Source organism: Alexandromys fortis, unplaced genomic scaffold (assembly GCF_014885135.2).
Source record: "Alexandromys fortis isolate MF-2015 unplaced genomic scaffold, M_Fortis_MF-2015_v1.1 scaffold_212, whole genome shotgun sequence".
Taxonomy (NCBI): domain Eukaryota; kingdom Metazoa; phylum Chordata; class Mammalia; order Rodentia; family Cricetidae; genus Alexandromys; species Alexandromys fortis.
In genome coordinates this window covers 1,271,205-1,295,756 of record NW_026068091.1, presented here as the reverse complement: position 1 = coordinate 1,295,756, position 24,552 = coordinate 1,271,205, and the positions used below count along the sequence as shown (strand labels likewise).

Sequence of the window (24,552 nt, the reverse complement as noted above, 5' to 3'; positions counted from 1 at the left end):
CCCCCCCCCCCCCCCCGTCTCTTTTAAGCTGGGCACGGTGGCACACACTTTTAATCCTAGTATTTAGGGGAGGCAGTCAGATCTCTGTAAATTTGAGGCCAGCTTGGTCTACATAGTAGTTCCCAGACAGCCAGGACTGTTACACAGATAAACCCTGTCCAAAAAAATGATTTTTTTAAAAAATAGCTATTTTACTTTAGAGATCTGCTTCTCTTTACAAGGTGGACTTTTAGCCAGTTGTAGTGGCACACACCTGTGCCCCAGCACACAGGCAGAAGCCAGCCTGGTCTGCATGACAAGTTCCAGATTCACTAAGACTATAAACCCTGTCTCAAGAAAAAAAAAAAAGTCAAGAATTTTTGTGTTGCATAGCGTGCACAGCTTTCATAGTCTGCTAGAGCATATGTGATGTACATAAAACAATTTACCAGGGAGTGGAAAGAATAATACCAAGAAAAATGGGGTAACCACGATGGTTGAAAAAGAAGCTTGGCTGAATGTAAAACTGCAAGATCGTGTCACATCCTTTAATGCGCTATCACTTAAAACAGACTGAGGGGACGGGTAGGTGGATACACTGCTTGCTGCCCAAATAGGTCAGCCAGAGTTCGGATCCTCAGAACCAAGCAAATGCTGGGTTTGCATGGTTCTACTTGTTGGAAGGTGAGCAGCCTGCTAGCTAGAAGACTACGTTCGTGAGCGCTCAGCTCAGTTGAGACCCCACTTCAGTGAATAAGGTAGAGAGCATGAAGGCTCCAATGTTGAATTCCACATGCATGCACACGTTCATAGCACACATAGAACACCTGCAAAAAGACACTAGCTTATCTTTGATATTTGAGAAACTTTATAAAGTCAGCTTATCCATATGGCTTCAACTGCTGTGGGAAATAATTCAGGAAACAATCCCACGGACTCAACTCATCCTCTTTTAAGGAATACAGTGTAACAACTGTTTACATAACAGTTACACTGTGTTTGAATTTGTAAGCTGTCTAGAGCTAAGGTTTGTAGAGTAAAGGACTGAGGCTGCGGTTGAGCTGGTGGAGTGCTGGTGCAGTGCACGAAGCTCTGAAGCTCTGCACTGATGCCATCTCAAGCACTGCATTAGCTGTGTCTGGTGGTCACACCATCTCTGATCATGGCAATGAGTTTGATTTTATATATATTCATCTTCAAAGTATTTTTAGCACATGCCTTTAACCCCGGCATTTGGGAGGCCAATGTAGGAGGGCATCTGTGAGATCAAGCCCAGCTTGATACCCTTCCGGAAAATAATACTTTTCATCCTTTTAAGTTTAATTCTAAATAACCTAACTTTTGTACATTATTCTGTGGGTTTTGATTTCTTGGTTGGTTGGTTGGTTTGTTACCAAGGATCAAACCTTTGTCAGGAAAGTGTTATACCACCAAGCTCTAACCCCAGCCCCAGCCCCATCAAGTACTTATTTATTGGAGTTTTTTTATAAGTTTATTTTTTTATGTGCATTGGGTTTTGCCATGGGTGTCTCCCCATCTCCCCTTACGCCCATCTCAGCCTGGTCATGTCCACTCTGGACTCTCCCAGATGTCCCTAACTTTGGCTGTGCTCTCTCTCCCTTTTATCTGTAACAAACTTTCTCCTCCGCCATACCTAGGAGCAGTCATGTGCTTGCTTTCCTTCTTTCTTCCTTTCTTTCTTTCTTTCATTTGGTGCTGAAACCCAGGAAGAAAAAAAGAAATAAAAAAAGAAAAGAACCTAGCTAGTCCTGGCTGTCAGCACCAGATGAATGAAAAGGCTCAAAGGGAAGGAAAGCACACAAGTGCTCCTGGATGTGGTGAGGGAGAAAGTTATTACAGCTAAGAGGGGGAGGGAGCACAGCCAGAGGCAGGGACATCTGGGAGAGTCCAGAGTGGACATGAGCAGACTGAGCTGTGCCTTATGAAGAGAGGGAGAGGGGAAGAGAGAGGGGAACTAGATACAGTGGCCAGGAGGCGGGTATGCCAGCCAGGAGGGCCCTGTGACAGCAGGTACAGAGGGAAGCCGGGAGAACCTGGCAGCCAGTATCTGCTTTGATACATTAAATAGGCACCTCAGCCATTGACCCAGGTTTGAAGCCTAACTGGAGGCAGGTGCCTTTACCCATCTATCTCATGAGATAGTATTGGTGTCACAGACAGAGCCTGGAGGGTGAGAGCTCCAGTCAGGAACATAACCAGGGGTACATGGCTAAGTGGTGGTACAGGTGGGGACAAAGAGAAACCGCCTTCGTTAAGGTGGCACGGGAGCATCCATCTGCTCACTCACTCATTCAGCAAACGTTAAACACTTGTACTCTTGTGGGCTTTCAGGGTGTTTCCATGAATCACTACCTACATCTTTTGCTCTCAGGGGAGAAGCAGAAGAACCTGAGTTTAAAAAATATATGTAGTGTGCTGTGGGGGGAGATAGAGGCAGAGGATGTAAGAGCTGGACCAGCTAGGTGTGGGCTTGCAGCTCTGGAGAATGGCGGGCCAGGCAGACAGTGTAGACTACAGGGCCTAAGTGAAGAGCATGCCTGGTGAGTCCTGGCTTGGTGGGGAGAAGGATACACAGAGCATCTGTGTAGGTCATCACAGACATGTGGCTGAGCGTGAGAAAGCTAGGCTGGCTTTCAGAGGAAGGAGACTGCGGTTTCTTTGGGGGAAGGTTGTTTTAGAGGGGCACTCTATAGGTGGGACAAAGGGAAGAGACAGGGGCAGAGGGACCTTTATCTATTTTTATCTGAGAGATGAAAATAACTTTTGTCAGAGATGTGTCAGTGGTGGCAGCTATGCCTTAGCGCGCTAGCCCAGAGCATCCTCAGTGGGTAGCCCAGTATAAGAAGGAACAGTCAGGAGGAAGGTTTTGGTTTTTTGGGTTTTTGGGGTTTTTTGCTTTGCTTTTTGTTCTCTTGTTTTTGTTTTAACAGACAGGGTTTCACTGTGTAGCTCTGGTTGTCTTAGAACTCACTATGCAGACCAGGCTGGCCTCAAACTCACAGAGATCCCCCTGCCTCTGCCTCCTGAGTGCTGGGATTAAAGATGTGCGCCACCACCTGGCGGGAGGAAGGAGGGCTTTGTTAACCAGGACAGATGATGGCGCATGCAGAGGAACTTAGATGGGGAAACCAAAATGAGCTGGAGAGAGCCTGAAAGAGGCAGGGGGAGTGAACGTCTTTGGGTGAAGGTGAAGGGAAAGGTCTGCAGGACAGAGGAGGCTGGGAAGGCCTGTCAGTCACGGTCCTTGTGAAGCAAGCTAAGCATAAGGGCAAAGGTTAACTGTGCTTGCCTGTCACAAAATGTTTTCAAGCAAGGCAGTCCTTGGGGGCTCTAAACAAAACCAGTGTAGTCAGCAGCATGGGGAACAGGCAGGTCTCAGTCCGCCCACCGTATCGCCTCTCTGAACGAATGTGTCTCCTTTCTACGTTAAAAGCTTTCTGTGTATCCTTCTCCCCACCAAGCCAGGACTCACAGGCATTTCTGTTAAGTGGAATGCAGTGTAGATTTCACACACACACACCCCACCCCCACCCCCACCCCCAGGTCAGATTCATGGCTGATGAGATGGCTTCACGAATTAAGCACTCGCTAGCAAGGACTCAGCTTGGGGATCCCCAGCACCCAAATAAAAGCCAGGCAGGCTGGCAGCTGCCTGTGATCCCACACCCAGGAGGCAGGGACAGTTACCAGAGCAAGCTGGCTAGCTGCTTCAACTTTGGGTTCAACTACCTCTAATAGTAAAAGTGGCTATCGATGAAGGAAGACATCTGAATAATAACTTCACACTCCACACATGCATGCACACGCACAGTCTTCCACACATGCGTGCACTCAAATGTGAACACAGCCATACATATGCAAACCCCAAACACAGAGAGCACAAAATCAAACTCAGGGCTGAAGAGGTTGCTCAGTGCTTTCCTAGTATTCTCGGAGCCTTGAGTTCAGTCCCCAGCATGGCATAAATGGGTGTGGTGGTACATCCCTATAATCCTAGTGCCCAGGAAGTAGAGGCAGGAGGATTCTAATTTCAAGGTCATCCTTGGTAATTTAGCAAGTTCCAGGCCAGTCGATGGGGAGCATTCAGGTGGCACAGACCAGACAAAACAGCTCTAGAGTTGGGCACACTGCAGATGCTAGTTCTGTGATGGCTGAATGGTTCTCTGACTTGACCTGGCTTCAGGGCCCCTGGAAACCATTTAGAGATGGGAGTTTCAATGGCAGAGCGCATATTAGCACACAGGAGGCCTTGGGTTCAGTGTGCAGGAGCAACACGAAGTGACTCTGTTGGACTCTAACGTCCAAACACCGAGAAGGAGTCGCCCCCAGAGACCACACACCACAGCCGATGCAAAAGCATGAGGATTTTATTAATTCTGTCATGACAGGGTCCCCCAGCATTCGGGAAGCCAAGGGACCTCGAATAGCGGGTACAGTCTACTTTTAAAGGGGCCACAGAAGCAAGGGGGGTTGTTCTTTGACTATTCTGATTGGCTTATTTGAAAGGGCTATTACCAATAATTGACTGGAGAGCTGTTGCCAGATCAGATGAGGTAAGAGGTCATTTTGACCCCGTTTCCCAGGGGACAGAACCAAAGCATACTTATATGGGTAATTGTTCAGGAACTGAGTACGTGCGAGTGTAGCTGTTAGGTCCTTGGTTCCCAGGGGAGGATGGGAAGCACTATGGCACAGAGGCTGAGAGGATTCAGAATTGTCAAAAATGGCTTCAGGATTGTCTTAAAGTCTTACAATTCAGGTAAATACTGTTCATCCTCACCTCCTTGCAGTTGAAGGAATGGAATTCAGGATCTTGTGCTTGCCAGATGGTGCTGTGCACTATTCTGTGCCCGCCACCCTTTGCTATGCCCTGCAACAAGTCCCCTCCTCCCTGCCTCCTCTTCCCCTTTTTATTTTAGATTTATTTTATGTGTATGAATGTTTTGCCTACATGTATGTGGCTGACCACATGTCTGTTGACCATGGAGGCCAGTAGAGGGTGTCAGACCCTTGGAACTGGAGTTACAGATGGTTGTGAACTGCCATGTGGGTGCTGGGAACCAGGTCCTCTGCAAGAACAACAAGTTAAGAGTAACCACTGAGCCATCTCTCCAGGCCCTCCTCCTCTTTTTATTTTTATTTATTTATTTTTTTGGTTTTTCGAGACAGGGTTTCTCTGTGGTTTTGGAGCCTGTCCTGGAACTAGCTCTTGTAGACCAGGCTGGTCTCGAGCTCACAGAGATCCGCCTGCCTCTGCCTCCCGAGTGCTGGGATTAAAGGCGTGCGCCACCACCGCCCATCGGCCCTCCTCCTCTTGAGGTAGGGTCTCACTGTGTAGCCCAGGCTAGCCTTGAACCTTACTCTCCTTTGTGAGCCTCCTATGTTGCTGGCCTGTGCCACCATGCTCAGCTCAATTCTTCAATCTTATAAAAGATTTCTTAGTTATTAGGAGATAATACCTAAGCCAATATTTTCTTTATGATTCGTTGTTGTTGATTTTGAGACAGAGTTTCTCTGTGTATCCCTGGCAATTCTGGAACTTACTCTGTAGACCAGGATGGCCTCAAACTCACAGAGATCTGCCTGCCTCTGCCTCCCAAATATTGAGATTAAGAGCATGTGCCACCACTGCCCAGCCCAATATTTTCTTAAACCAGATTCTCTGAGTTTCTAGGCCTAAATTTTAATGTGGTAGCCAGTAGTTACATGTGGCTGTTAGCACTGAAATATGGTTGATACCACTTTCCAAGTCTAAAGTCCACACAAGAGTTTGAAGACTATATGAAAACCAAGAATGCAAAGTATCTTAATATGTCAGTTACATGTTCTAACTAGTATTTTAGATATGCTGGGCTATTTATAATAAAGTTAGTTATACTTTTAAAAATTTGGGGCACTGAACCTAGGAGGTGGCTCAGTGTAAAACCGCTGAGCTTGCTGCCTGAACCCATGTACAAAGCCAGATGTGGTGGCTTGCATCTGCAGTCCTAGCAGTCCAGGGGGAAGGTGGGACATGAACAGAACAGGACAGAAACTCCCAGGTCAGCTAGCCTGGAGTCTGCAGGGCAGCAGCGTGCTGGGTGAAGGCAATAACCGACTCCTGCCTCCCACAGACAGCACGATGTCTGTGTGCATGTCTGTGCACGTCTGTGTGTATGTCTGTGTGCATATGCACTTGTATAGCGCACTCTCTACACCCCTCCCTCTCTCTATAGACTTAAAAGGGGGCACTAACAGGTGATCCCAAGCAGGCCGTGTGCGTAGCATGCTTACTCCTGGGTTTGACCCCAGCACATACACAAAATGGCTACTAGAAAGTTTAAATTGATACATGCAGCTCTCACTTGTAACATTTCTGTTGGAAAGGAGGGCTACCCTAGGCCTTCTGGGAGCAGACAGGTGAGAAAGTGGAGTTGGAGAGAGGCAGGCTAAGGTAGAGATGAATTTTTGTTTGTTTTTGTTTCTCGAGACGGGGTTTCTCTGTATCTTTGGGGACTGTCCTGGAACTAGCTCTTGTAGATCAGGCTGGCCTCAAACTCACAGAAATCTGCCTGCTTCTGCCTCCCGGGTGCTGGGATTAAAGGCGTGCACTTTGAATTATATTTTTATTTTCAGATACTTTCATTTATTTATCTTTACTTATTTATTTCGTTGCACGTAGTAGGAAGTTGAAGGATAGCAGGAAGGAGTCCTCTACCGTGCGGGTCTTTGAGATTGAACTCACGTGGTCAAGCTTGTAAGCAAGCACATCCGTCTGCTGCCCACTGCTCCATGATTTTAGATTCGTTTGCTTATTTTGAGGTAGGGTCTCGCTGTGTCTGGGGGGGGCATATCTGCAGAGGGACATCTGCCAAGGCAGGAAGGCAGTTGGGTTCAATATGACTAAGTAGCCACAATGTTGGTTCAAACTCTGGAGTCTGATCCTCAGTGGTTTTAGGCATATTTAAGCACAGCCCAATTTGGTGAAGAATTCCTGATGGTAAATAACTCAGTCCTCCGTGCACAGTAAAGCTTAATACACAACTCCATCAAAACTCTTTGGAGAGCACGCATGACATCTATAGATTGACTGCATGTGACTCCATCCTTAAACACGGGTTCTGTAGGTGGACAAGCTCATGGTAAGGGTCTGGGGGGAATCCAGTGTGTTCTCTGCCACATAGATGATGGACAACGGGCTCTACGCCCTTTCTTTGACGGGACAAGCCTAGTGCTTCTGTATGACCGGAAGGGCCGTAGCTTTCACAGGCCTGCCTGGACTGGAGCTCCCTACACAGTCCAGGTTGTCCTTGAACTCTCTCTCTCTCTCTCTCTCTCTCTCTCTCTCTCTCTCTCTCTCTCTCTCTCTCTCTCAGAGTTGCCTCTGCCTCCTGAGTGCTGGAATTAAAGGTGTAGCTACCAGGCTCAGCCGGTTCTTTATTTAAAGCAGATTATTACTGTACAACACAGGTTAGCCCGGAACTCATAACCATTATCCTGGCCTCTGTCATGCTACATTACAAGCGTGTTAAATCATTAAAAAAAAATAAGTCCTTTTATGTTTCTTTTGCCCCACATTGCCCTTAGTCTGCCTTCAGGAGGGGCATCCTTGGCAGCGCCCTTCTAGAGAGGAATTCTGTCTGTTAGCGTTTCTGCTTGTTTTCATAGGACTTGTTTTTCTTGGAACATACTGCAAAACCAAAATATTTTACATATTACTCATTGACAAGGAGCACTGGGATTGAAGATTTTGCATAACCAGCCAGCTCCTTAAACAAAGACTCGTGATGGGAATCAGTGTTGTTTATATGGTTCCCATTGCCAGCCTTCTCCCTCCTGAGGCAGGGTCTCTAGCCCAGACTGGCCTCCAACTGCCAATTCTCCTGCCTCTGCCTCCCAAGTGTTAGAATTATTTTTTTAATAACCAATTTTCTATTTTCCCCCATTTTATTTTATGTGTATGGGTGTTTTGTACACTCTGTGCGTGTAGTGACCACAGTTCAGAAGAGGGCTTCAGGTCCCTGGGACTGGCGTGACTGCACTATTGAACCTGGGTCCTCTGCAAGAACAGCCAGCACTCTTAACTCTCTAGCCCCTAATTATTTTGTGTGTATGTGCATGTAGTGTATGCCCATGTATATACATACGTGGGCATGTGCACCCTTGAGCGCATGTGCAGAGACCAGCAGATGCGGGCTAGTAAACAGGCTGTCTCTGAAACCAGAAGTTTCAAGTTTGTTTACTGGCCAACGAACTCCAGGTATCTACATTTTTTTGTTTGTTAGTTTGTTTTGTTTTGTTTTTCTCAGACAGGGTTTCTCTGTGTAACAACCCTGGCTGTTCTGGAACTCACTCTGTAGACCAGGCTGGTCTTGAACTCACAGAGATCCACCTGCCTCTGTCTTTGCTGGAATTAAAGGCCTGTGCCACCATCACTCTGGAATTATCCTAACTTAGTTTTGACAGTGTTTCAGTGAACTAAATAGGGATGCTGATGACTATTGCTCTCCCTTTTCCTCTTAGGACTGACATCACATACATGTCTGTCCCCATGTTTTTTTAAGTATGAAAACTGGAGCTGATGGGATGACTCACTTAGGAAGGGCTCCTACCACCAAGCCTGCCAACTTTGAGTCCATCACCTAGGTCCTAAATGGTAGGAGGACAGAACTGACTCCCTTAGATTATCCTCTGACTGCCACATATGCGCTCTGGTACTTGTACAGGTTGTGCGTGCATGAGCACAGGGTCTCTTCTGCAGGGGGACAGTGAGATTCTGGAAGTGTGTGCTGCTGTGTCTAGTTTTCATGAGGGCTCTGGGGATTTGCTCGAGGCATTGGGCTTATAAGGGAAGTGCTTTTCCTGCTGTCTTGGTTACTGTGAGGCGATAGCCTGACCAAGGCAACTCTTAAGGAAAGGGAGCATTTGATTTCTTGCTTACCGTTTCAGAGGTTCAGTCTATCATCATGTCGGCAGGGAATATGGCAGCCCTCGTGGTGCTGGAGCAGTAGCTGAGAGCTACATCTTAGTCCACAAGCCAAGAGAGGCTGGGCTTAGCATGGACTTTTAAAAGCTCAAAGCCCACCCCAAGTGACATACTTCCTCCAACAAAGCCACACTCTAATCCTTATAATTTTTTCAAGTAGTGCCACTCCCTGGTGACTAAGCATTCAAATCTGTGAGCCTATAGGGCGTTCTTATCCCAGCCACCGCACCTCCCAAGTCACCTCTCCTGCCCTAACGCTTTCATTTTATTTATTTACTCATTTGTGTATTTATTTGTTTGTTTGATTTTTGATTTTTTTTTTCAAGACAGGGTTTCTCTGTGGAGCCCTGGCTGTCCAGGAACTAACTCACTTTGTAGACCAGGCTGGCCTTGAACTCAGAGATCTGCCAGCCTCTGCCTCCTGAGTGCTGGAATTAAAGGCATGTTCCCCACCACCTGGCCTTATTTTTCTTTTCTACTACAGAAGACTATAATTTTGAAAATATAAACCATGTTATTTTCTAACTTACACATGCTATTATTTCACGAAAGCCAGTAGTGAGTTTGAAGTAGAAGGAGGTAGGAAATACCAGCTACCAGATACTGATTTATTGCTGTACTTAGTGACTTAGACTACCTATTTGCCAAGCATGGCTTCACTTAGCCTGGAACATGATGACCTAGAGAAACAGCTGGGACAATGAGCTGTTGCCATCACCAACCTACAGACTACCTCCTAAACTTCTGTAAGATCCTGCTTGCTTGCCCGCCCTCTCGTGGTTTTAGAGTATAAGATGAGACTATGCACTAGGCCCAGAATGGAAGCCTCTGAGAGCTGTCCTGACCATCTACCCTCCCCACCTACTGATAGAGTGCTTAGACCAGAGGCTCGCAGCAGTGCACCCGGGAAAGCGAGGGAAGCACAGCCGAGAAGAGGAGCCCTTTCATGCTGCACATGCATCACTGCTAGTGTTTGCATGTGTGCCTGCAGCAGTGCCCGTGTGGAGTGCATGTGTGCCTGCAGCAGTGCCAGTGTGGAGGCCAGAGGACAGCTATGTGGAGTTGGCTCGCCTGCCTCCTGCTGACTCTGAGGATTGAATTCAGGTTGCTAGGCATGTGAGGTAAGCACCTTTACCCACTGAACCATCTTGCCTGCTTCGGTAATGAGTCCCTGCGTGTTCCTTGTCCCAAAGGCAATGAGTTCCTTAGAAGCAACGAGCTTCCCAGAAGGTGAAGTCCTGCAGTTACAGACCCACCATATAGCAAGGGAGTACGATGACAGCGGTTTATCCTAAGCGACCTGAAAGTGCTGCTTATCCTGAGGCTGGGATGGTGGGAACGCCCTTGGTCATAGCACTCAGGAGGCAGAGGAGGTGGATCTCTGAGTTCAAGACCAACCTGATCTACATAGTGAGTTCCAGAACAGCTAGGGCAATATAGAGACCCTGTCTCAAAAAAAAAAAAAAAAAGTTTGTCTTAGGATTCTATTGCCGTGAAGAGACACCATAACCACAGCAATACTTATAAGGAAAACATTGAGCTGGGGTTAGCTTACACCTTCAGAGTTTAATCCATCGTTGCCCCTGCGGGAAGCAAGACAGCATGCATGCAGATGCAGTACTAGAGAAGGAGCCCAGAGATCTTACACCTTGATGCACAGGCAACAGGAAATGGTCTGAGACACTGGACCATAGATAGGTCTTCTAGCATAGGAGACCTCAAAGCCCACCTCCACGGTGCACACTTCCTTCAGGAGGAGGGAACTGCTCCTACTGTGGAGGTTTCAGGCTGGCAGCCAATACCTCACGTGCTGAGGGAGGGGTCAGAGGTCACTAGCTCCCATTTGTTTCTTTGAGACAAACTCATTTCTAGGTAACCCAGGCTGACCCCAAATTCTAGACAAGTCTCCTGCCTCGGCCTCCCAAGTGTGGGGATTGTACACAGGAGCAGCTCAGCACGTCTAGTCCTGTACTGTTCCCTTGAAGTGTTTTGTTCCCCATTGAAACCTTAAAATTGAACTCAGGGATAGAGAGCTGAGAGATCTTAGTGGATAAGAGCACTTACTGTGCAAACATGAGGACCTGAGTTCAAATCCCCAGCACGCATGTAAGTGTTAGGCATGTGGCAGAATGGAGACAGGACGATCCTGGAAGCTCAGCCAGCCATCCTCGCCCAAATGACAAGCTCCTAATTCTAGTGAGAGACGTGAAGAAATCTGTTGTTCTCTAGTTTCAAGTGTGCACAAATTAGTGCACACTTTTATGTGTGTACCACACATACCCCCAAAAGACAGATAAAGTATTAAAAAATTAAAAGAACAAAACTGCAGTGCCTTGGTGTCTTTATCTAACTACATAAGAAACAGTTAAAATTTGGGCAAAATCGAGCTAGCATGATGGCTTAGTCATTATAGGTGCTTGCCGCCAAGCCTGAATCCTTGAGTTCAGTCTCCCCCATCTGCGTGGTAGAAGGAGTGACCTGAGTCTTACAATGCTGAGTCTGACCTCTCAGCATTGGGTGTGGTGTGTACACACGCACATGCACGCACGTATAAGTTAATGTAATTCTTTACTGGACATAGCCTATGAAACAATGGATTCTAGACACTGGATGTGAGGCAGCACAGGACAGTGATCCCAAGGAGGGCATGAATGTGATGAGGCCGTCGGTGCCCGGCACTATTCAGCCATAGCGCAGAGGGACGGCTGCAGTCCACAGGGAGCTGCACAGGGCGCACACTGCGGTGCCTCTTTCTTTTCTTTTTTCCTTTTTTTTTTTTTTAAATAATTATTTATTTTCATTTTATGTGCATTGGTGTTTTGCCAGTATGCATGTCTGTGTAAGGGTGTCAGATCCTCTGTAACTGGAGTTACAGACAGTTGTGAGCTGCCATGTGGGTGCTGGGGATTGAACCAGGGTCCTCTGGAAGAGTAGTCAGTGCTCTTAATTGCTGAGCCATTTCTCCAGCTCCTCCAGTGCCTCTTTCTTCAGGTAATAGTTTTTTTTTTTTGTTTTTTTTTGTTTTTTTTTTTTGGCAGTTCCTGGGGATTGAACATAGAGGCTCCTAATACATCCGGGCAAACCATCTTCCGCTGAGCAGCCGGCCTGTCAGCTCCTGTCTGTTAAAAATTCCCCATACATCTTAAGAGCCCCAAAAGGATTGAAGCTCACTCAGGGCACCTAGGAAAATGTGAAATTCATTGGGCATCAAGTGATCAGAAGGGCCTCAGTATTAGGTTGGAATTAACCTTTTCTTAAAATTAACACTGACTGGTGCCTACCTGCCACCCATCCCCAGCATCCGCACAGTGGGGAAGAAAGTGGATTCCCCAGGCTGTCCCCGACCTCTACACACAGGAAAATAAATAAGGAACTAAGTAAGAATTAAGAAAACAAATAGACTAAAATGAAGAAAGCTTGAGCTGAGACTGTGGCTCATTAGGAGAGAGACTGACGAGCATACGTCAGACCCTGGGCTGGGTCCCCAGCACCTCGTGAACCAGGTGTGGAGGCGCACACCTGTCATCCCAGTGCATTGGAGGTAGAGGCAGGAAAAGCAGGAAGTCAAGACCATCCTCAGCTTCAAAGCAAATTCAAGATCACTTTAGTTTACACAAGGCCTTTAAAAAATGGGGGGTAGGAAGGAAAAGAGCTCAACAGGATGGGTACCTTCCAATCAACCGTGCAAGCCTGAAGACCTAAGAGTGACCCCCAGAATCCACTTACAGGTAGAAGGGGTGAGCAAACTTCCACAAAGTTATTCTCTGACCTCCACATAAATGCCATGACCTTCACATGTCTACATACATCACACACACATACAGTTGAAAACTGTAAAAGCAGTCAGACATGGTGGTGCATGCCTTTAAACCTAGCACTCTGGAAGAAGAGACCGGTAGATCTCTGTAAGCACAAGACTAGCCTGGTCTACATACTGAGTTCTAGGACCCTGTCTCAAAAGACAAAAGCAAAGCTGGGCAGTGGTGGCGCACCCTGTAATCCCAGCAGAGACAGGTGGACCTCTGTGAGTTTAAGGCCAGCCGGTCTACCAGGACAGTCAGGGCTATTACACAGAGAAACACTATCTCGAAAAAAAGCAAAAATAAAAAAAAAAAGCAAAATAAATAAAAATTAAGGATCAAAATGTTTTTAAGTAAATTATTATATCCTAGACCAAAAAATATGGATATAAAAATACCCAGCACCAGGGGCTGGAGAGATAACTCAGTGGTTAGGAACAGTGGTTGCTCTTGCAGAGGACCCAGGTTTAGTTCTCAGCACCCAAATGATGGCTCACAACCATCTCATCTGCATCAGATGTCCCTGTGGCCTGCTCCAGTACCAGACACTCTTGACAAACAATGCACAAGGCAAAACACCCATACACAAAAACAGTGCTTTAATTACAAATTGCTCAGCACCTGGTAATATAAATTTAATGTATACATCTGAGGTGGTCATTGCCTGTAGTCCCAGCCAATCAGAAGACTGAGTCAGGAAGATAATTTGAGTTTGAGGCCAGGCTGGATACTAGAGACCCTGTATTTAAAAATAGTAATAGAAACAAGTGTCTGAGTTGGGCGGTGGTGGCACACACCTTTATCCCAGCACTCCCAGCAGAGGCAGGTGGATCTCTGTGAGTTTGAGGCCAGCCTGGTCTACAGATCGAGTTCCCAAGTTCCCGCACAGGCTCTAAAACTACACAGAAACAGTCTCAAACAAACAAAAAAAGCAAAGCAAAAAAGAAGAAGAAAAAAAAAGAACCAGGTGTGTGGCATCCAGGCAAGGGTCAACAGAAGTCAAAGTAGGAGGAAATGCCTCTCTCATAATGAGCAGACCATAAACGGCAGAATTTGTGGAGGGAAGTGGTCACTATTTTACATAAACCACAGCCTAGAGGAGGGGCCTGGATGCAGCTCAGTGACAGAACAAGTGCTTCAAGTCTGAGGCCATGGTTTCTATCTGCAGCACCACAGTGGGGTGGGGACCATAGAGGGACAATGAAGGTTTAGGCCAGGCAGTGGTGGTGCTTGCCTTTAATCCCAGTACTAGGGAGGCAGAGACAGGTGGATCTCTGTGAGTTCAAGGCCAGCCTGGTCTACAGAGCTAGTTCTAGGACAGGCTGCAAAGCTATAGAGAAATCCTGTTAAGAAAAACCAAAAATAAGAAAGGAAGAAAGGAAGGTTGGTTTAATAAAAAAGACCTAGTGCAAACAAGGACCTGAGTTACATCTTCAGTGCACGACCCCTAAAAAAGCCAAGCACAGTGGCTCACACTTATAATCATAGCCCTAGAGAGGCAGAAACAGGCAGATCCCTGAGACTTCTTCTCCAGCCAGCCTAACTGCTTGGCCAGCCTTAGGACAGTGAAAGATGCTATCAAAATAAATAAAAGCAGACAATGGTATCTAAGGAACAATACCTGAGGGTATCCTCTGGCCTACACGCACTCATGCACACATGCATGAACCCTTCCATACACACACAGCTCTAAACTAGAGATGAAAACAAAACCTTTGAAAAGGCCGGGAACGTAGCTCAATTGGTGGAATACCTGTCACGAGGCCCTGCAGTCCATCCCCAGCACCGATGAACCCAGTTACGGGGGTGCACCTGTAATCCCAGCTCTTCGCAAGGGAAGGCAGTAGGATCAGAAGCCCAGGTCACCCTGGGTTACAAACGGCATCTGAGTCCAGCCTGGGCTACATGACACTTCGTCTCATGAAAAGAGAGAAGGCAAAAAAGGAAGAAAACAAGAGAAGCCATTGGGTGAGACTAGCAGCTAAGACACACAAAAGAAGAAAGAAATGACCCAGGGTTTGAAGTGTGATTCCCTGGCACCACCAGTAACAAAACCACCACCACAACAACAGGCTGTGGTGGTTCACGCCTGTAACCCCAGTCCTGGAAAGTCTGAAACAGGACGATTGCTAGGATTTTGAGGCCAGCCTGCTCTACACAGTAAGATCCTATCTCAAAACAACAGCCGGTGCTAGAGAGACAACTCAGTGGTTGTTTGTGCAGAGGACCCAGGTTTGATTCCCAGCACACCAGACCATCCCAGCAGGCAGCACTGATTGTAATCAGCGAGTTAATATATGCATACATACACACACATATAGATGAAGATAGGAGTGAGGATGTCTTGAGGGAGTGGAAAGGAGGAGTTGAGGTAGATATAATCAAGATATATGCATTATGAAATTATCAAAGAGTAAATAAAAGATAGTAAAAAAAAAAAAAAAAAAAGGTGGGCCAGTGGTTAAACTTGCTTTTTGGCAGAGGACCCAGGTTTGGTTCCCAGCATCCACATGGTAACTCACAACCATCTGTTGCTCCAGTTCCAAAGGTTCTGATGTGCTCTTCTGACCTCCATGGGCTCCTGATCTCATATGGCACACGCATACATGCATACATACATACACACACAAACAAGCAAATAAACCCCTTAAGGGCTTAGCATTTAAGAGGATCCAAGTTTGGTTCCCAGCACCCACATGGTGGTTCACAACTGCCTAGAACTCCAGTCCCAGGGAATCTGATGCCGCCTTCTGAGCTCTTTTTTTTTTTTTTTTTTATAAAAGACAGAGTTTCTCTGTGTGGCCTGGGCTGGCCTCATAACTCCCTAGTGTTGAGATGCATGTGCCACCAATGCCGGCTTCTTGTCAGCTCTTGGGACACATGTCACTACATGGTGCACACACATACATACAGGCAAAGGAATTTTAGACATAAAATAATGGTAATAATTTTTAAAACCTTCAAAATATTTTTAAAGACAGGCTGTGGTGGCACACGGCTTTAATCCCAGCACTCTGGAGGCAGAGGCAAGTGGATTTAGACATAAAATAATGGTAATAATTTTTAAAACCTTCAAAATATTTTTAAAGACAGGCTGTGGTGGCACACGGCTCTAATCCCAGCACTCTGGAAACAGAGGTAGGCAGATCTCTGTTAGTTCAAGGCCAGCCTGGTCTACATACATACAGATCAGGTTCCATGACAGTCAAGGCTACATAGAGAGACCCTGTCTCAAATTGGAAGAGAGAGAGCAAGAGAGAGAGGGGGGGGGGGAAGGGGACTAGAAATGGCATCTGGTCGGTTTTTTGTTTGTTTTGCTCTTGTTTTGTTTTTGTGAGTTTGACACAAGCTAGAATCGTCTGGGAAGAGGGACCTTAGTTAAGAAGATGCCCCTGTCAGGTTGTAGGTATTTTCTTGGTTAATGATTGGTGTGGGAGGGCTGGGCACTCCGCTGTGGATACTGTCACTCCAGGCTGGTGCTGATTGAGCGAGCCACCAGGAGGCAAGCCACTGACCACACTCCTCCATGGCTTCTTCAGCTCCTGTTTCCAGGGTCCTGCCTTGAGTTTCTGCTCTCAGTGATGTGGGATGTGGAAGTGTAGGCAGACAGAAGCCCAAGGTGCTTTTGGTCATGGTCTTTATCACAGCTGCAACAACCCTGAAGCTGTGGGTAAATGTCGCAAGCTGAGAAACCTGATCTGAAGACTCGGGTCCTGCTGGTTTGAAACCTAGCAAGGTCTCTCAGTGGCACCACCTACTGCCATTCAGGCAGTGCCAGAGGGGAGCCAGGGCACTGAACTCCCTGCTTTGACAGGCTGGCCTGCTGTGCTGGCTCTTTGGTGGTCTTTTGATGTCACCATCTCTACGATGTATTTTTGGAAGAAGGAAAAGAGAACTGGGTGTGGTGGCTCGAGGTGGAGTCAGGAAGACCAGGAGTTCAGATTCACCTTGGCTCCATGGCTAGTTCAAACACAGCCAGGGCAGCCTGAGACCCTGTCACCAAAAAAACAAAACAAAACAATCAAAAAACATCACCAGGCAGAGCAATATAAGGGAGGGAAACAGTTCCACTCATCTTTACAAAGTTCACCTGGTGAAGAAGTTGAAATTTGTAACCTTCCAAGGTCAAATACTGTTTGACTGCCATTAGCTAGTCTCTCAAGCACACGGGTCTGGTGCACTCCACTAGTTGACTTGAAACTCGTGGGTCTGGTGCGCTCGCTAGTGGACTTGAAACACGCGGGTCTGGTGCGCTCGCTAGTGGACTTGAAACATGCGGGTCTGGTGCGCTCGCTAGTGGACTGGAAATGCTGCTTTGCTGTTGTTTTGAGACTGAGCCTCTGGTAGCCAGGCTGACCTCAAACTTGTTATATAGCCAACTTCGTAACAGCTTCTGCCTCTGCCTCTGCCTCTGCCTCTGCCTCTGCCTCTGCCTCTGCCTCTGCCTCCCCACCCCTGCTTCCTCCTGGGACCAGTCCTGCCACTTAGAGCTGCTGTCACCAAGACTTCTTCGTGCCCTGTCACCTGTCCTGGGCTAGGAAATAGTCTCCAGTCAGTGGTCTGGGAGTCTCCCCTAGACATGGTTCCATCTTTCACACAACACAGTCTTACAGAATTCACATGGTGTCAGCGGCCCGTCCTGTCACCATGGGGCCGTACATACGGGAGGAAAGACCTCAACAGAAGTACAGAAGCCAAGGAAGAATTCAAAGGGAGTGAGCCCACAGGATGGTCCTGGGGTGGGTGGCTCAATGGGTCAAGGCCCTTCTGATAAGCCTGATGTTTGATCCCTTGATTCACATGGTGGGAGGCAAGAACCACACATAAGTCATGGCATGCACACACTATACACACACAATACTAAACAAATACATTCATGGGCTGGAGAGATGGCTCAGCGGTTAAGCGCACTGCCTGCTCTTCCAAAAAGGTCCCGAGTTCAATTCCCAGCAACCACATGGTGACTCACAGACATCTATAATGAGATCTGGTGCCCTCTTCTGGCCTGCAGGCATACATGTAGGCAGAGTACTGAGAATACTGTATACATAATAAATAAATCTTTAAAAAAATACATTCGCTAATTAAAAAATTAAATTGGGGGTGGGGCTGGAGAGATGGCTCAGTGGTTAAGAGCATTGACTACTCTTCCAGAGGTCCTGAGTTCAATTCCCAGCACCTACGTGGCAGCTCGCAGCTGTCTGTAACTCCAGTTCCAGGAGACCTGACACCCATGGCAAAACACCAATGCACATAAAAAAAAAAAATTTAGTTGGGGAGCTAGAGAGATGGTTCAGCACTCAAGAGTGCTTGCTGCTCTTTCAGAGGGCCCAGGTTCAATTCCTAGCACTTACATGACAACTCAAAACCATCTGTCAGGGGCTGGAGAGATGGTTTAGCAATTAAGAACACAGACTGCTCTTCCAGAGGACCAGAGTTCAATTCCCAGACCCCACATGGCAGGTAACTCCATAATCTGACACCTTCACACAGACATACATGGAGGCAAAACACCAATGCAAATAAAATAAAAATAAATTTTTTTTTAAATCTTTAATTTCAGTTCCAAGGGATCCAACACCCTCTTCTGGTTTGTCCAGGCATCATGCACACATGTGGTACACATGCAGGTATACTTGTAGGAAAACATTCATACATATAAATCTTCAGTTGGGAAAAAGCTCTGTTTTGTTTTTATTTGGAGAGTGCACAGAAAGGTCAGAGGACAGCTGCATTGAGTCAGCTCTCCCTTCCACCTTTGTGTGTTGTGTGAATCAAACTCAGCCCACCAGGCTTGTGACAGATGCCTCAACCCACTGAGAAGTCCCTCAAGCCCTTCTTTTGCGTTGTTTGAGATAGGATCTCTGTGTTGCTCAGACTGGCCTTGAACTCACAGAGATCCACCTGAGTTTGCCTTGAAAGTGCTGGGAGTACAGGTGTGGGCCAGCCACTGACCTTTACAATGTAGAATTCTCAGGGTTCCCTGGCTGTGAAGGCTCATAGCATTCTATCCACAGGGTGAGCCAGAGAGGCTGCCTGCCTGCTTGGCAGTGTTTGATGAACCCCATTGGTTTGGTAAGGGAGAATATACAATAAGCTGGGGTAGGGTGCTTGCTCAGCACATTTGAGACCTCCTGGTTTCATCCCGATTATCAGCTTGTGCTCCTGGTGCTAGTGGGAGTGACCCCTGTGGTTCACCTTAGGACCAGGTTACCCACACAGCATCTTTCAAGTAGAGGAGCTGGATAAGGGTGTCAACAGGGAGGCAGAGACACTGGGAAAGGGATGGACATGTTTTGGGGAGGTAGGTTTTTTTCATACTGTGTGTGTGTGTATGTGTGTGTGTGTATGTAGTGTCTGTATAGTCATCCACTTTATTTTTTGAGACAGGGTCTCTCACTGGGACCTGGAGCTTGTAAGTTGTGCCGGTGAGCCCAGGCATCCCCCTGTCTCTGTGCTTCCAGCATGGAGGTTACCAGTGTGTGCCACCATGTCCAGCTTGTTGTGTGGGTGCCAAGAATACTCTCGCCAGCTGAGCCATCTCTCAGCCCCTCATTCACAGTTTTCATTTGTACAGACAGAGCCTTAGACACTTCATTTTTTTGTGATGCTGAGAACAAACCTTAGCATCTCATGTGCTTCTCATGTGCTGTCCCACTGAGGCCTGTTCTCAGCTTTACAAATTAAGTTTAGAAGAACCATACGTGATATATATTTAACCTCAGCACTCTCAGGCGAAGGCCAAGCGGAGTTCGAGGCCAACCTGGTTCTAAACCAGCCAGGGATACAGTGAGAGATCTGTCTCAAAACAAACAAAAAAACTAAACACAAGGATAATAAAATAATTGGACAGTTTATTCCATGTGGTAGTGATGTCTGGGAAATGAGGTGTGGTTTATGGTATGAACTGATGCATGTTTGGTATCAGGATGTATTATGGATTTCTTTGGTGTGTATATTTTCTGGCTTGTGATTTGTATGCAGCTGTGGCTGTCCTGGTATTCATTAAGAAGACCAGGTTGTCCTTCAGCTTGCGTTACGTCTGCTGCCTCTGCCTGCCAAATGCTGAGAATACCGATGTGTGCCACCATGCCTGGCTCGTGTGCCAGACTGGCATATCCCTTTGATGATAGTTTTCCTGTTTCCAGAAGTCGTGTGTTCAGGAACGTTCGTGCCAGCGTGACCTCAAATAACTTGAGCCCGGGTGCTAAAGAGCCCGTTTCCCATGGCTGTTGTTAGTTTCAGCCATTGGCGCTGAACTCCAGAACAGGTCTCCCACTCCCCTTCCTTCCTTCTTCCCTCTCACTCGCCTCACCCTGGGTTCTGCTCAGCCGGGGTAATCAGTCCAGCAACCCAGCAAACCCAGCTGCCCAGGCAGGGCCCTCATCAGAAGTACTTACCCTTCCGTGCTCTTCCAGAAAAGAGAAAGTACCCTTCCCTGGGGCGGGAGGGAAATCTGCCTCTGTGAGGCCGTGTGATTGATCTGGGGGAACCAAAGGGAGAAGGGAGTTTGAACAGGGAAAAAACTCCCTGTAGGACTCTTCCTTCCTCTGTGGCTGGGCATGCCCCTCCTCTGGGCATCTCTTCAGGATTTCATTCCTCCGTCCAACTGCCGTTCACAACTGCTCTTTCCAACCGCTCCAGAATTCTTGGCCCTGGCGTTCTGTGATGTAAATTATTCCACGCATGGCTTGAAATGGGTGAGAAGCAGGGTTGCCAGGTGTCGGATCACTAGTGTAAGTTGACTGGCCCTCGGGGGAGAACCGCTCCTGGAATTTGTTCAGTTGTTACTGTCTGGGCCAGAGCTGTGCTGGCCATGCTTGGGGCTGCTGCAGGCAGGGAGAGGGAGCTCTGGGCTGGGGTGAACTGCTGGAGATTTTCTGCTTTAAGCATTCTCAGCCCCGCTATGGATTATTCAGCATTGAACTTAGACAGTGTTGCTGCACTGGGAAGCACCCAGGCCCCATGGCCAGAGCCAGTATCACCGTCCACTGTACAGGGCCTCTTGTTTTGTCTCCAAAAGTGGGGAGAAGCCGCTTCCTGCCTTCCTAGAGATCACCAAAATATGTTGAGAAATCTAGATTGCGCTCCGTGTTTAGCAGCATCTAAACGGAAAGACTCAGAGTCTGTGAGAGCTTTACTAAAGCAAATTTGCCCTCCCACTGTGTTCATTCTACACTTGAGGGAGTTATTCTTTATCCCTTACAGTCCGGTAGGGAAGCCGCATGTGCGAGGTCTCTGCCAGCTAGCTTAGGTTTTTCTAGACTCCTTTTACCCATAAGTTGAAAACCATAGAAAAAGCAATTTCGGTCAAAAACTTGTTCAAGTAACTGTAAATTTTATATATCTTACCTTTATTTTTATTGGCTTTGTTTTTGAGATCAGGTCACATGTAGCCCAGGCTGGCCTTCAGCTCCTGATCCTTTCTCTACTTCCCAGCTTCTGGGGTCACAGGTGTACACATGCCTGCCTTGCTGGCTTGTTTACTTTTCGTTTATTTCTGAGCTGGGGTCTTGCTGTTGCCCAGGCTGGTCTTGAACTCTTGAACTCAAGTTCCCCTCTCTCCTCAGTCTTATCTGAGTAGCTGTGACTCCTGGTGAATGGCACAAGGCCCACCGACCCCATCATTTTTCAAATGACATAGTGCTGGTCTGCTAAAGGAAAGCTCACAGTGTGCGGTTCCTCTGACTGCGTCCTCACTGCCGGGCGCCCGCTCCTCAGACTGACCCTGTCCCTTTCCTTGCAGTTGTCATGGACGATGATGATGACTCGTGTCTCCTCGATCTTATTGGGTAAGATGCTAACTCTGAACCCAGGGTGGCCCGGGGGGGGGGGGGGGTGGCACAGAACAGTGCGGTGGGGATCTTGAAAGCTCCTGGGCTTTTCACATAAAAGATAAGAATTAATTGTGGTTACAGCAGAGGGGCAAAAGAGATAGTTTCACATATGCATCATAATTCAGTAATCTACTCCCGTTTTGTTTTAAGTCCCAAGATGCCAGGTCTGGGTGTTTCTTACAGCTAGAGGGCTCGCCTGCACAAGCCAGGTCCTGAGTTCAGTCCCGGGGGCTGAAGCAGAGGTTGATTCCAGGAGGCAGAAATGAAGAAATTACTTAAAATAGGGAGATTTGCTAAAGCTAAAAATGTCGTTTGCTTTTTGCCTTCTTTTCTTTCTTTCTTTCTTTCTTTCTTTCTTTCTTTCTTTCTTTCTTTTTTTTTTTTCGAGATAGGGTTTCTCTGTAGCTTTGGAGCCTGTCCTAGAGCTAGCTCTTGTAGACCAGGATGGCCTCAAACTCAGAGATCTGCCTGCCTCTGCCTCCTGAGTGCTGGGATTAAAGGCATGCCCCACCACACGGCCTCTTTTTGCCTTCCTAAAAACATCAGCAACAAACCAGGCAGTGCTGGCGCACACCTTTAATCACATCACCTGGGAGGCAGAGGCAGGCGGATCTCTGAGTTCGAGGCCAGCCTGGTCTACAGAGCTAGTTCTAGGACAGCCAGGGCTACACTAGGAAGCCCTGTCTCGAAAAACAAAAAACAAAAGTAAAACAAAAATCTTAACAACATATTTATTCATTTTTTTTTTTTTATCTTTTTATTTTTTTGGTTTTTCGAGACAGGGTTTCTCTGTAGCTTTGGAGCCTGTCCTGGAACTAGCTCTTGAGTGCTGGGATTGAAGGCGTGCACCACCACCGCCCGGCTATCAACAACATATTTAAATATAAGTAGTAGTATTTATTTGTTTTCTCTCCTTTTCTTTCTGTTCTAGAGACCCACAAGCATTGAATTATTTTCTGCACGGACCTAGTAATAAATCAGTAAGTGTCCCTCAAGTGTCTCACAGACATGGCTTCTGTTTCTCCAGCCCTGCCAGTAACCAGCATGTTGACTTCTCCCCTTTGCAGAGCAGCGATGACCTGACGAGCGCAGGCTATCCTGCAGCCAATTCAAATTCAATTTTCGCCAACTCCACGGTGAGTATTAGAAATAGCCAAAGCTTTCTGTCTCAGAGAATCTGTGTGCACGGAGAATCATTGCCTTCCTAGCGTGAAAGAATCAGTGCCTTGGCCAGCTGGGGAGACAGAAGCAGACGGATCTTTGTGAGTTCAAAGCCAGCATGGTCTTCAGAGCAAGTTCCAGGACAGACTACACAAAGCTACACAGAGAAATCCTGTCTTGAAAATTAGAGAAAAAAAAAAAATCATCCCCTCTCATTGTAATTTACAGGAGAGGAAAAATCTGTCAATTATGTCAGTGTTTTCTTTGGTTATATAAGTCAGGCTTATATAACCAAATTTCTTTTATTTTTTTTTATCAATTTCTTTCTTTAACATTTTTTTATGTATGTATATTGGGGAGGGTTTATACGTGAGCCCATATGTACATGCAGAGATCAGAAGGACACCAGCCGGGAGTCGGTTCTCTCATTCTGCCATGTGGTCCCAGGGATCGAACTCAGTTCTTCAGGCGAGGCGGCACTTCACCCCCAGAACCGTCTCTCTGGGCCTACATTCCTAAACTTTCAGGCCTTTGAAATGGCCCCGGTGTTGCATATGAAGAAGGCATAGTAGGATGACAGCTTCAGACACTTTTTCATTATAATTACTTACAAATAATTTTAACCTGAAGCAAGAAGACAGTGATAACTAATGCTTATTGAGGGTATAGTGTGTACCTGTCACTGAGGACTTGTATGAACTGCACAGAATGCTCACAGTACCTCCAGGAAGAAGTTTTACCATTGGTTCTGTTTTGTAGGCAAGGAGGCTAAGGCACAGAGAGGTTTTTACTCGGCCTAAAATTGCACAGCTATGAAGTCCATAGCTGGAGCCTATGCTGTTAAGCTCTAGGAGAATTTCGACAGGGTGGGAACTGAGGGGTTTTGCAGCCTGGGGATCCGGCTCAGTAGGTGAGAGTGCATGCTGTGCCAGAGTAAGGACCTGAGTTCAAATCCCCAGGACCCACAGAAAAAGCCAGACTTGGCTGCAGAAGTGCCAATAACCCCAGTGCTGGGGTTGCTGAGACTTCCTGGTGCCAGCCGGGCTCCAGCTTCAGAGAGAGACCCCCATTCAAGGCAGTGAGGCAGAGGGCACTAGAGCAGGACAGCGGGCATCTTCTGTTGTTCATGCACAGCTGGCCCACGTGTGCTTTGTGCTGCACATGCCACACACACGCACAGAAGGGGAGTCACTGTTTACACGTCACACACACGTGCAGAAGGGGAGTCACTGTTTACACGCCTCACACACCCGTAGAAGGGGAGTCACTGTTTACACACCACACACACGCACAGAAGGGGAGTCACTGTTTAAACTTTATCACCTTGGGCTTTTCCATTCCGTTCTTCTGCTCCAGGTGACGGTGTGCTGTGAGACTGCCCATGTCTGTGTCCTGTGCCACTCCTCGGTCCTGTTCTTCTCAGTAGGAAAGCACAGTGACAGACTGTCTCACAGCGGTCCCTGTAGTCAGCAGACAGGCTTGTTCCATCATCACAGTCTTTGTGTCCCTCATCTAGAGAACCCCGGTGGCATGCAGAGTCGTGGGCATGCCCAGGTCTTCAGGTCTCTTGGGGTATTAGCTGATGCCATCATGCAAGACCCCTTGACCCGCTCTGGCAGCAGCAAGGCTGTGAGAGCTCATGTCCTGGAAGACTTGTGACTACGTGACCTTTTGATTTTTCCTGTGGTACTAGGGATTCAACCCAGGACGTCATGTGTGCTAGGCACACGCTCTCCCCACTGAGCTACACCCCAACCCTCTTCTGCTGAGGTTGATTTCATCCTGCGCT

At 47.3% G+C, this 24,552-nt stretch overlaps 1 protein-coding gene across 4 annotated transcripts in view; it reads left to right on the top strand.

The window, feature by feature from the left end:
• The window catches only part of Bicral (BICRA like chromatin remodeling complex associated protein), a 90,140-nt gene that overhangs the window by 32,680 nt on the left and 32,908 nt on the right, over positions 1–24,552 (top strand). For 2 of the 4 annotated variants that reach the window (XM_050122702.1, XM_050122703.1), the window contains 3 exons: positions 21,512–21,557; positions 22,534–22,582; positions 22,670–22,738. In XM_050122702.1, coding sequence (XP_049978659.1) covers positions 21,517–21,557; positions 22,534–22,582; positions 22,670–22,738 — 159 coding nt within the window. In that variant the 5' untranslated portion in view covers positions 21,512–21,516. Of the gene's footprint in view, positions 1–19,642; positions 20,502–21,511; positions 21,558–22,533; positions 22,583–22,669; positions 22,739–24,552 lie in introns of those variants that run through there. The other 2 variants (XM_050122701.1, XM_050122704.1) reach the window with 2 other exon arrangements.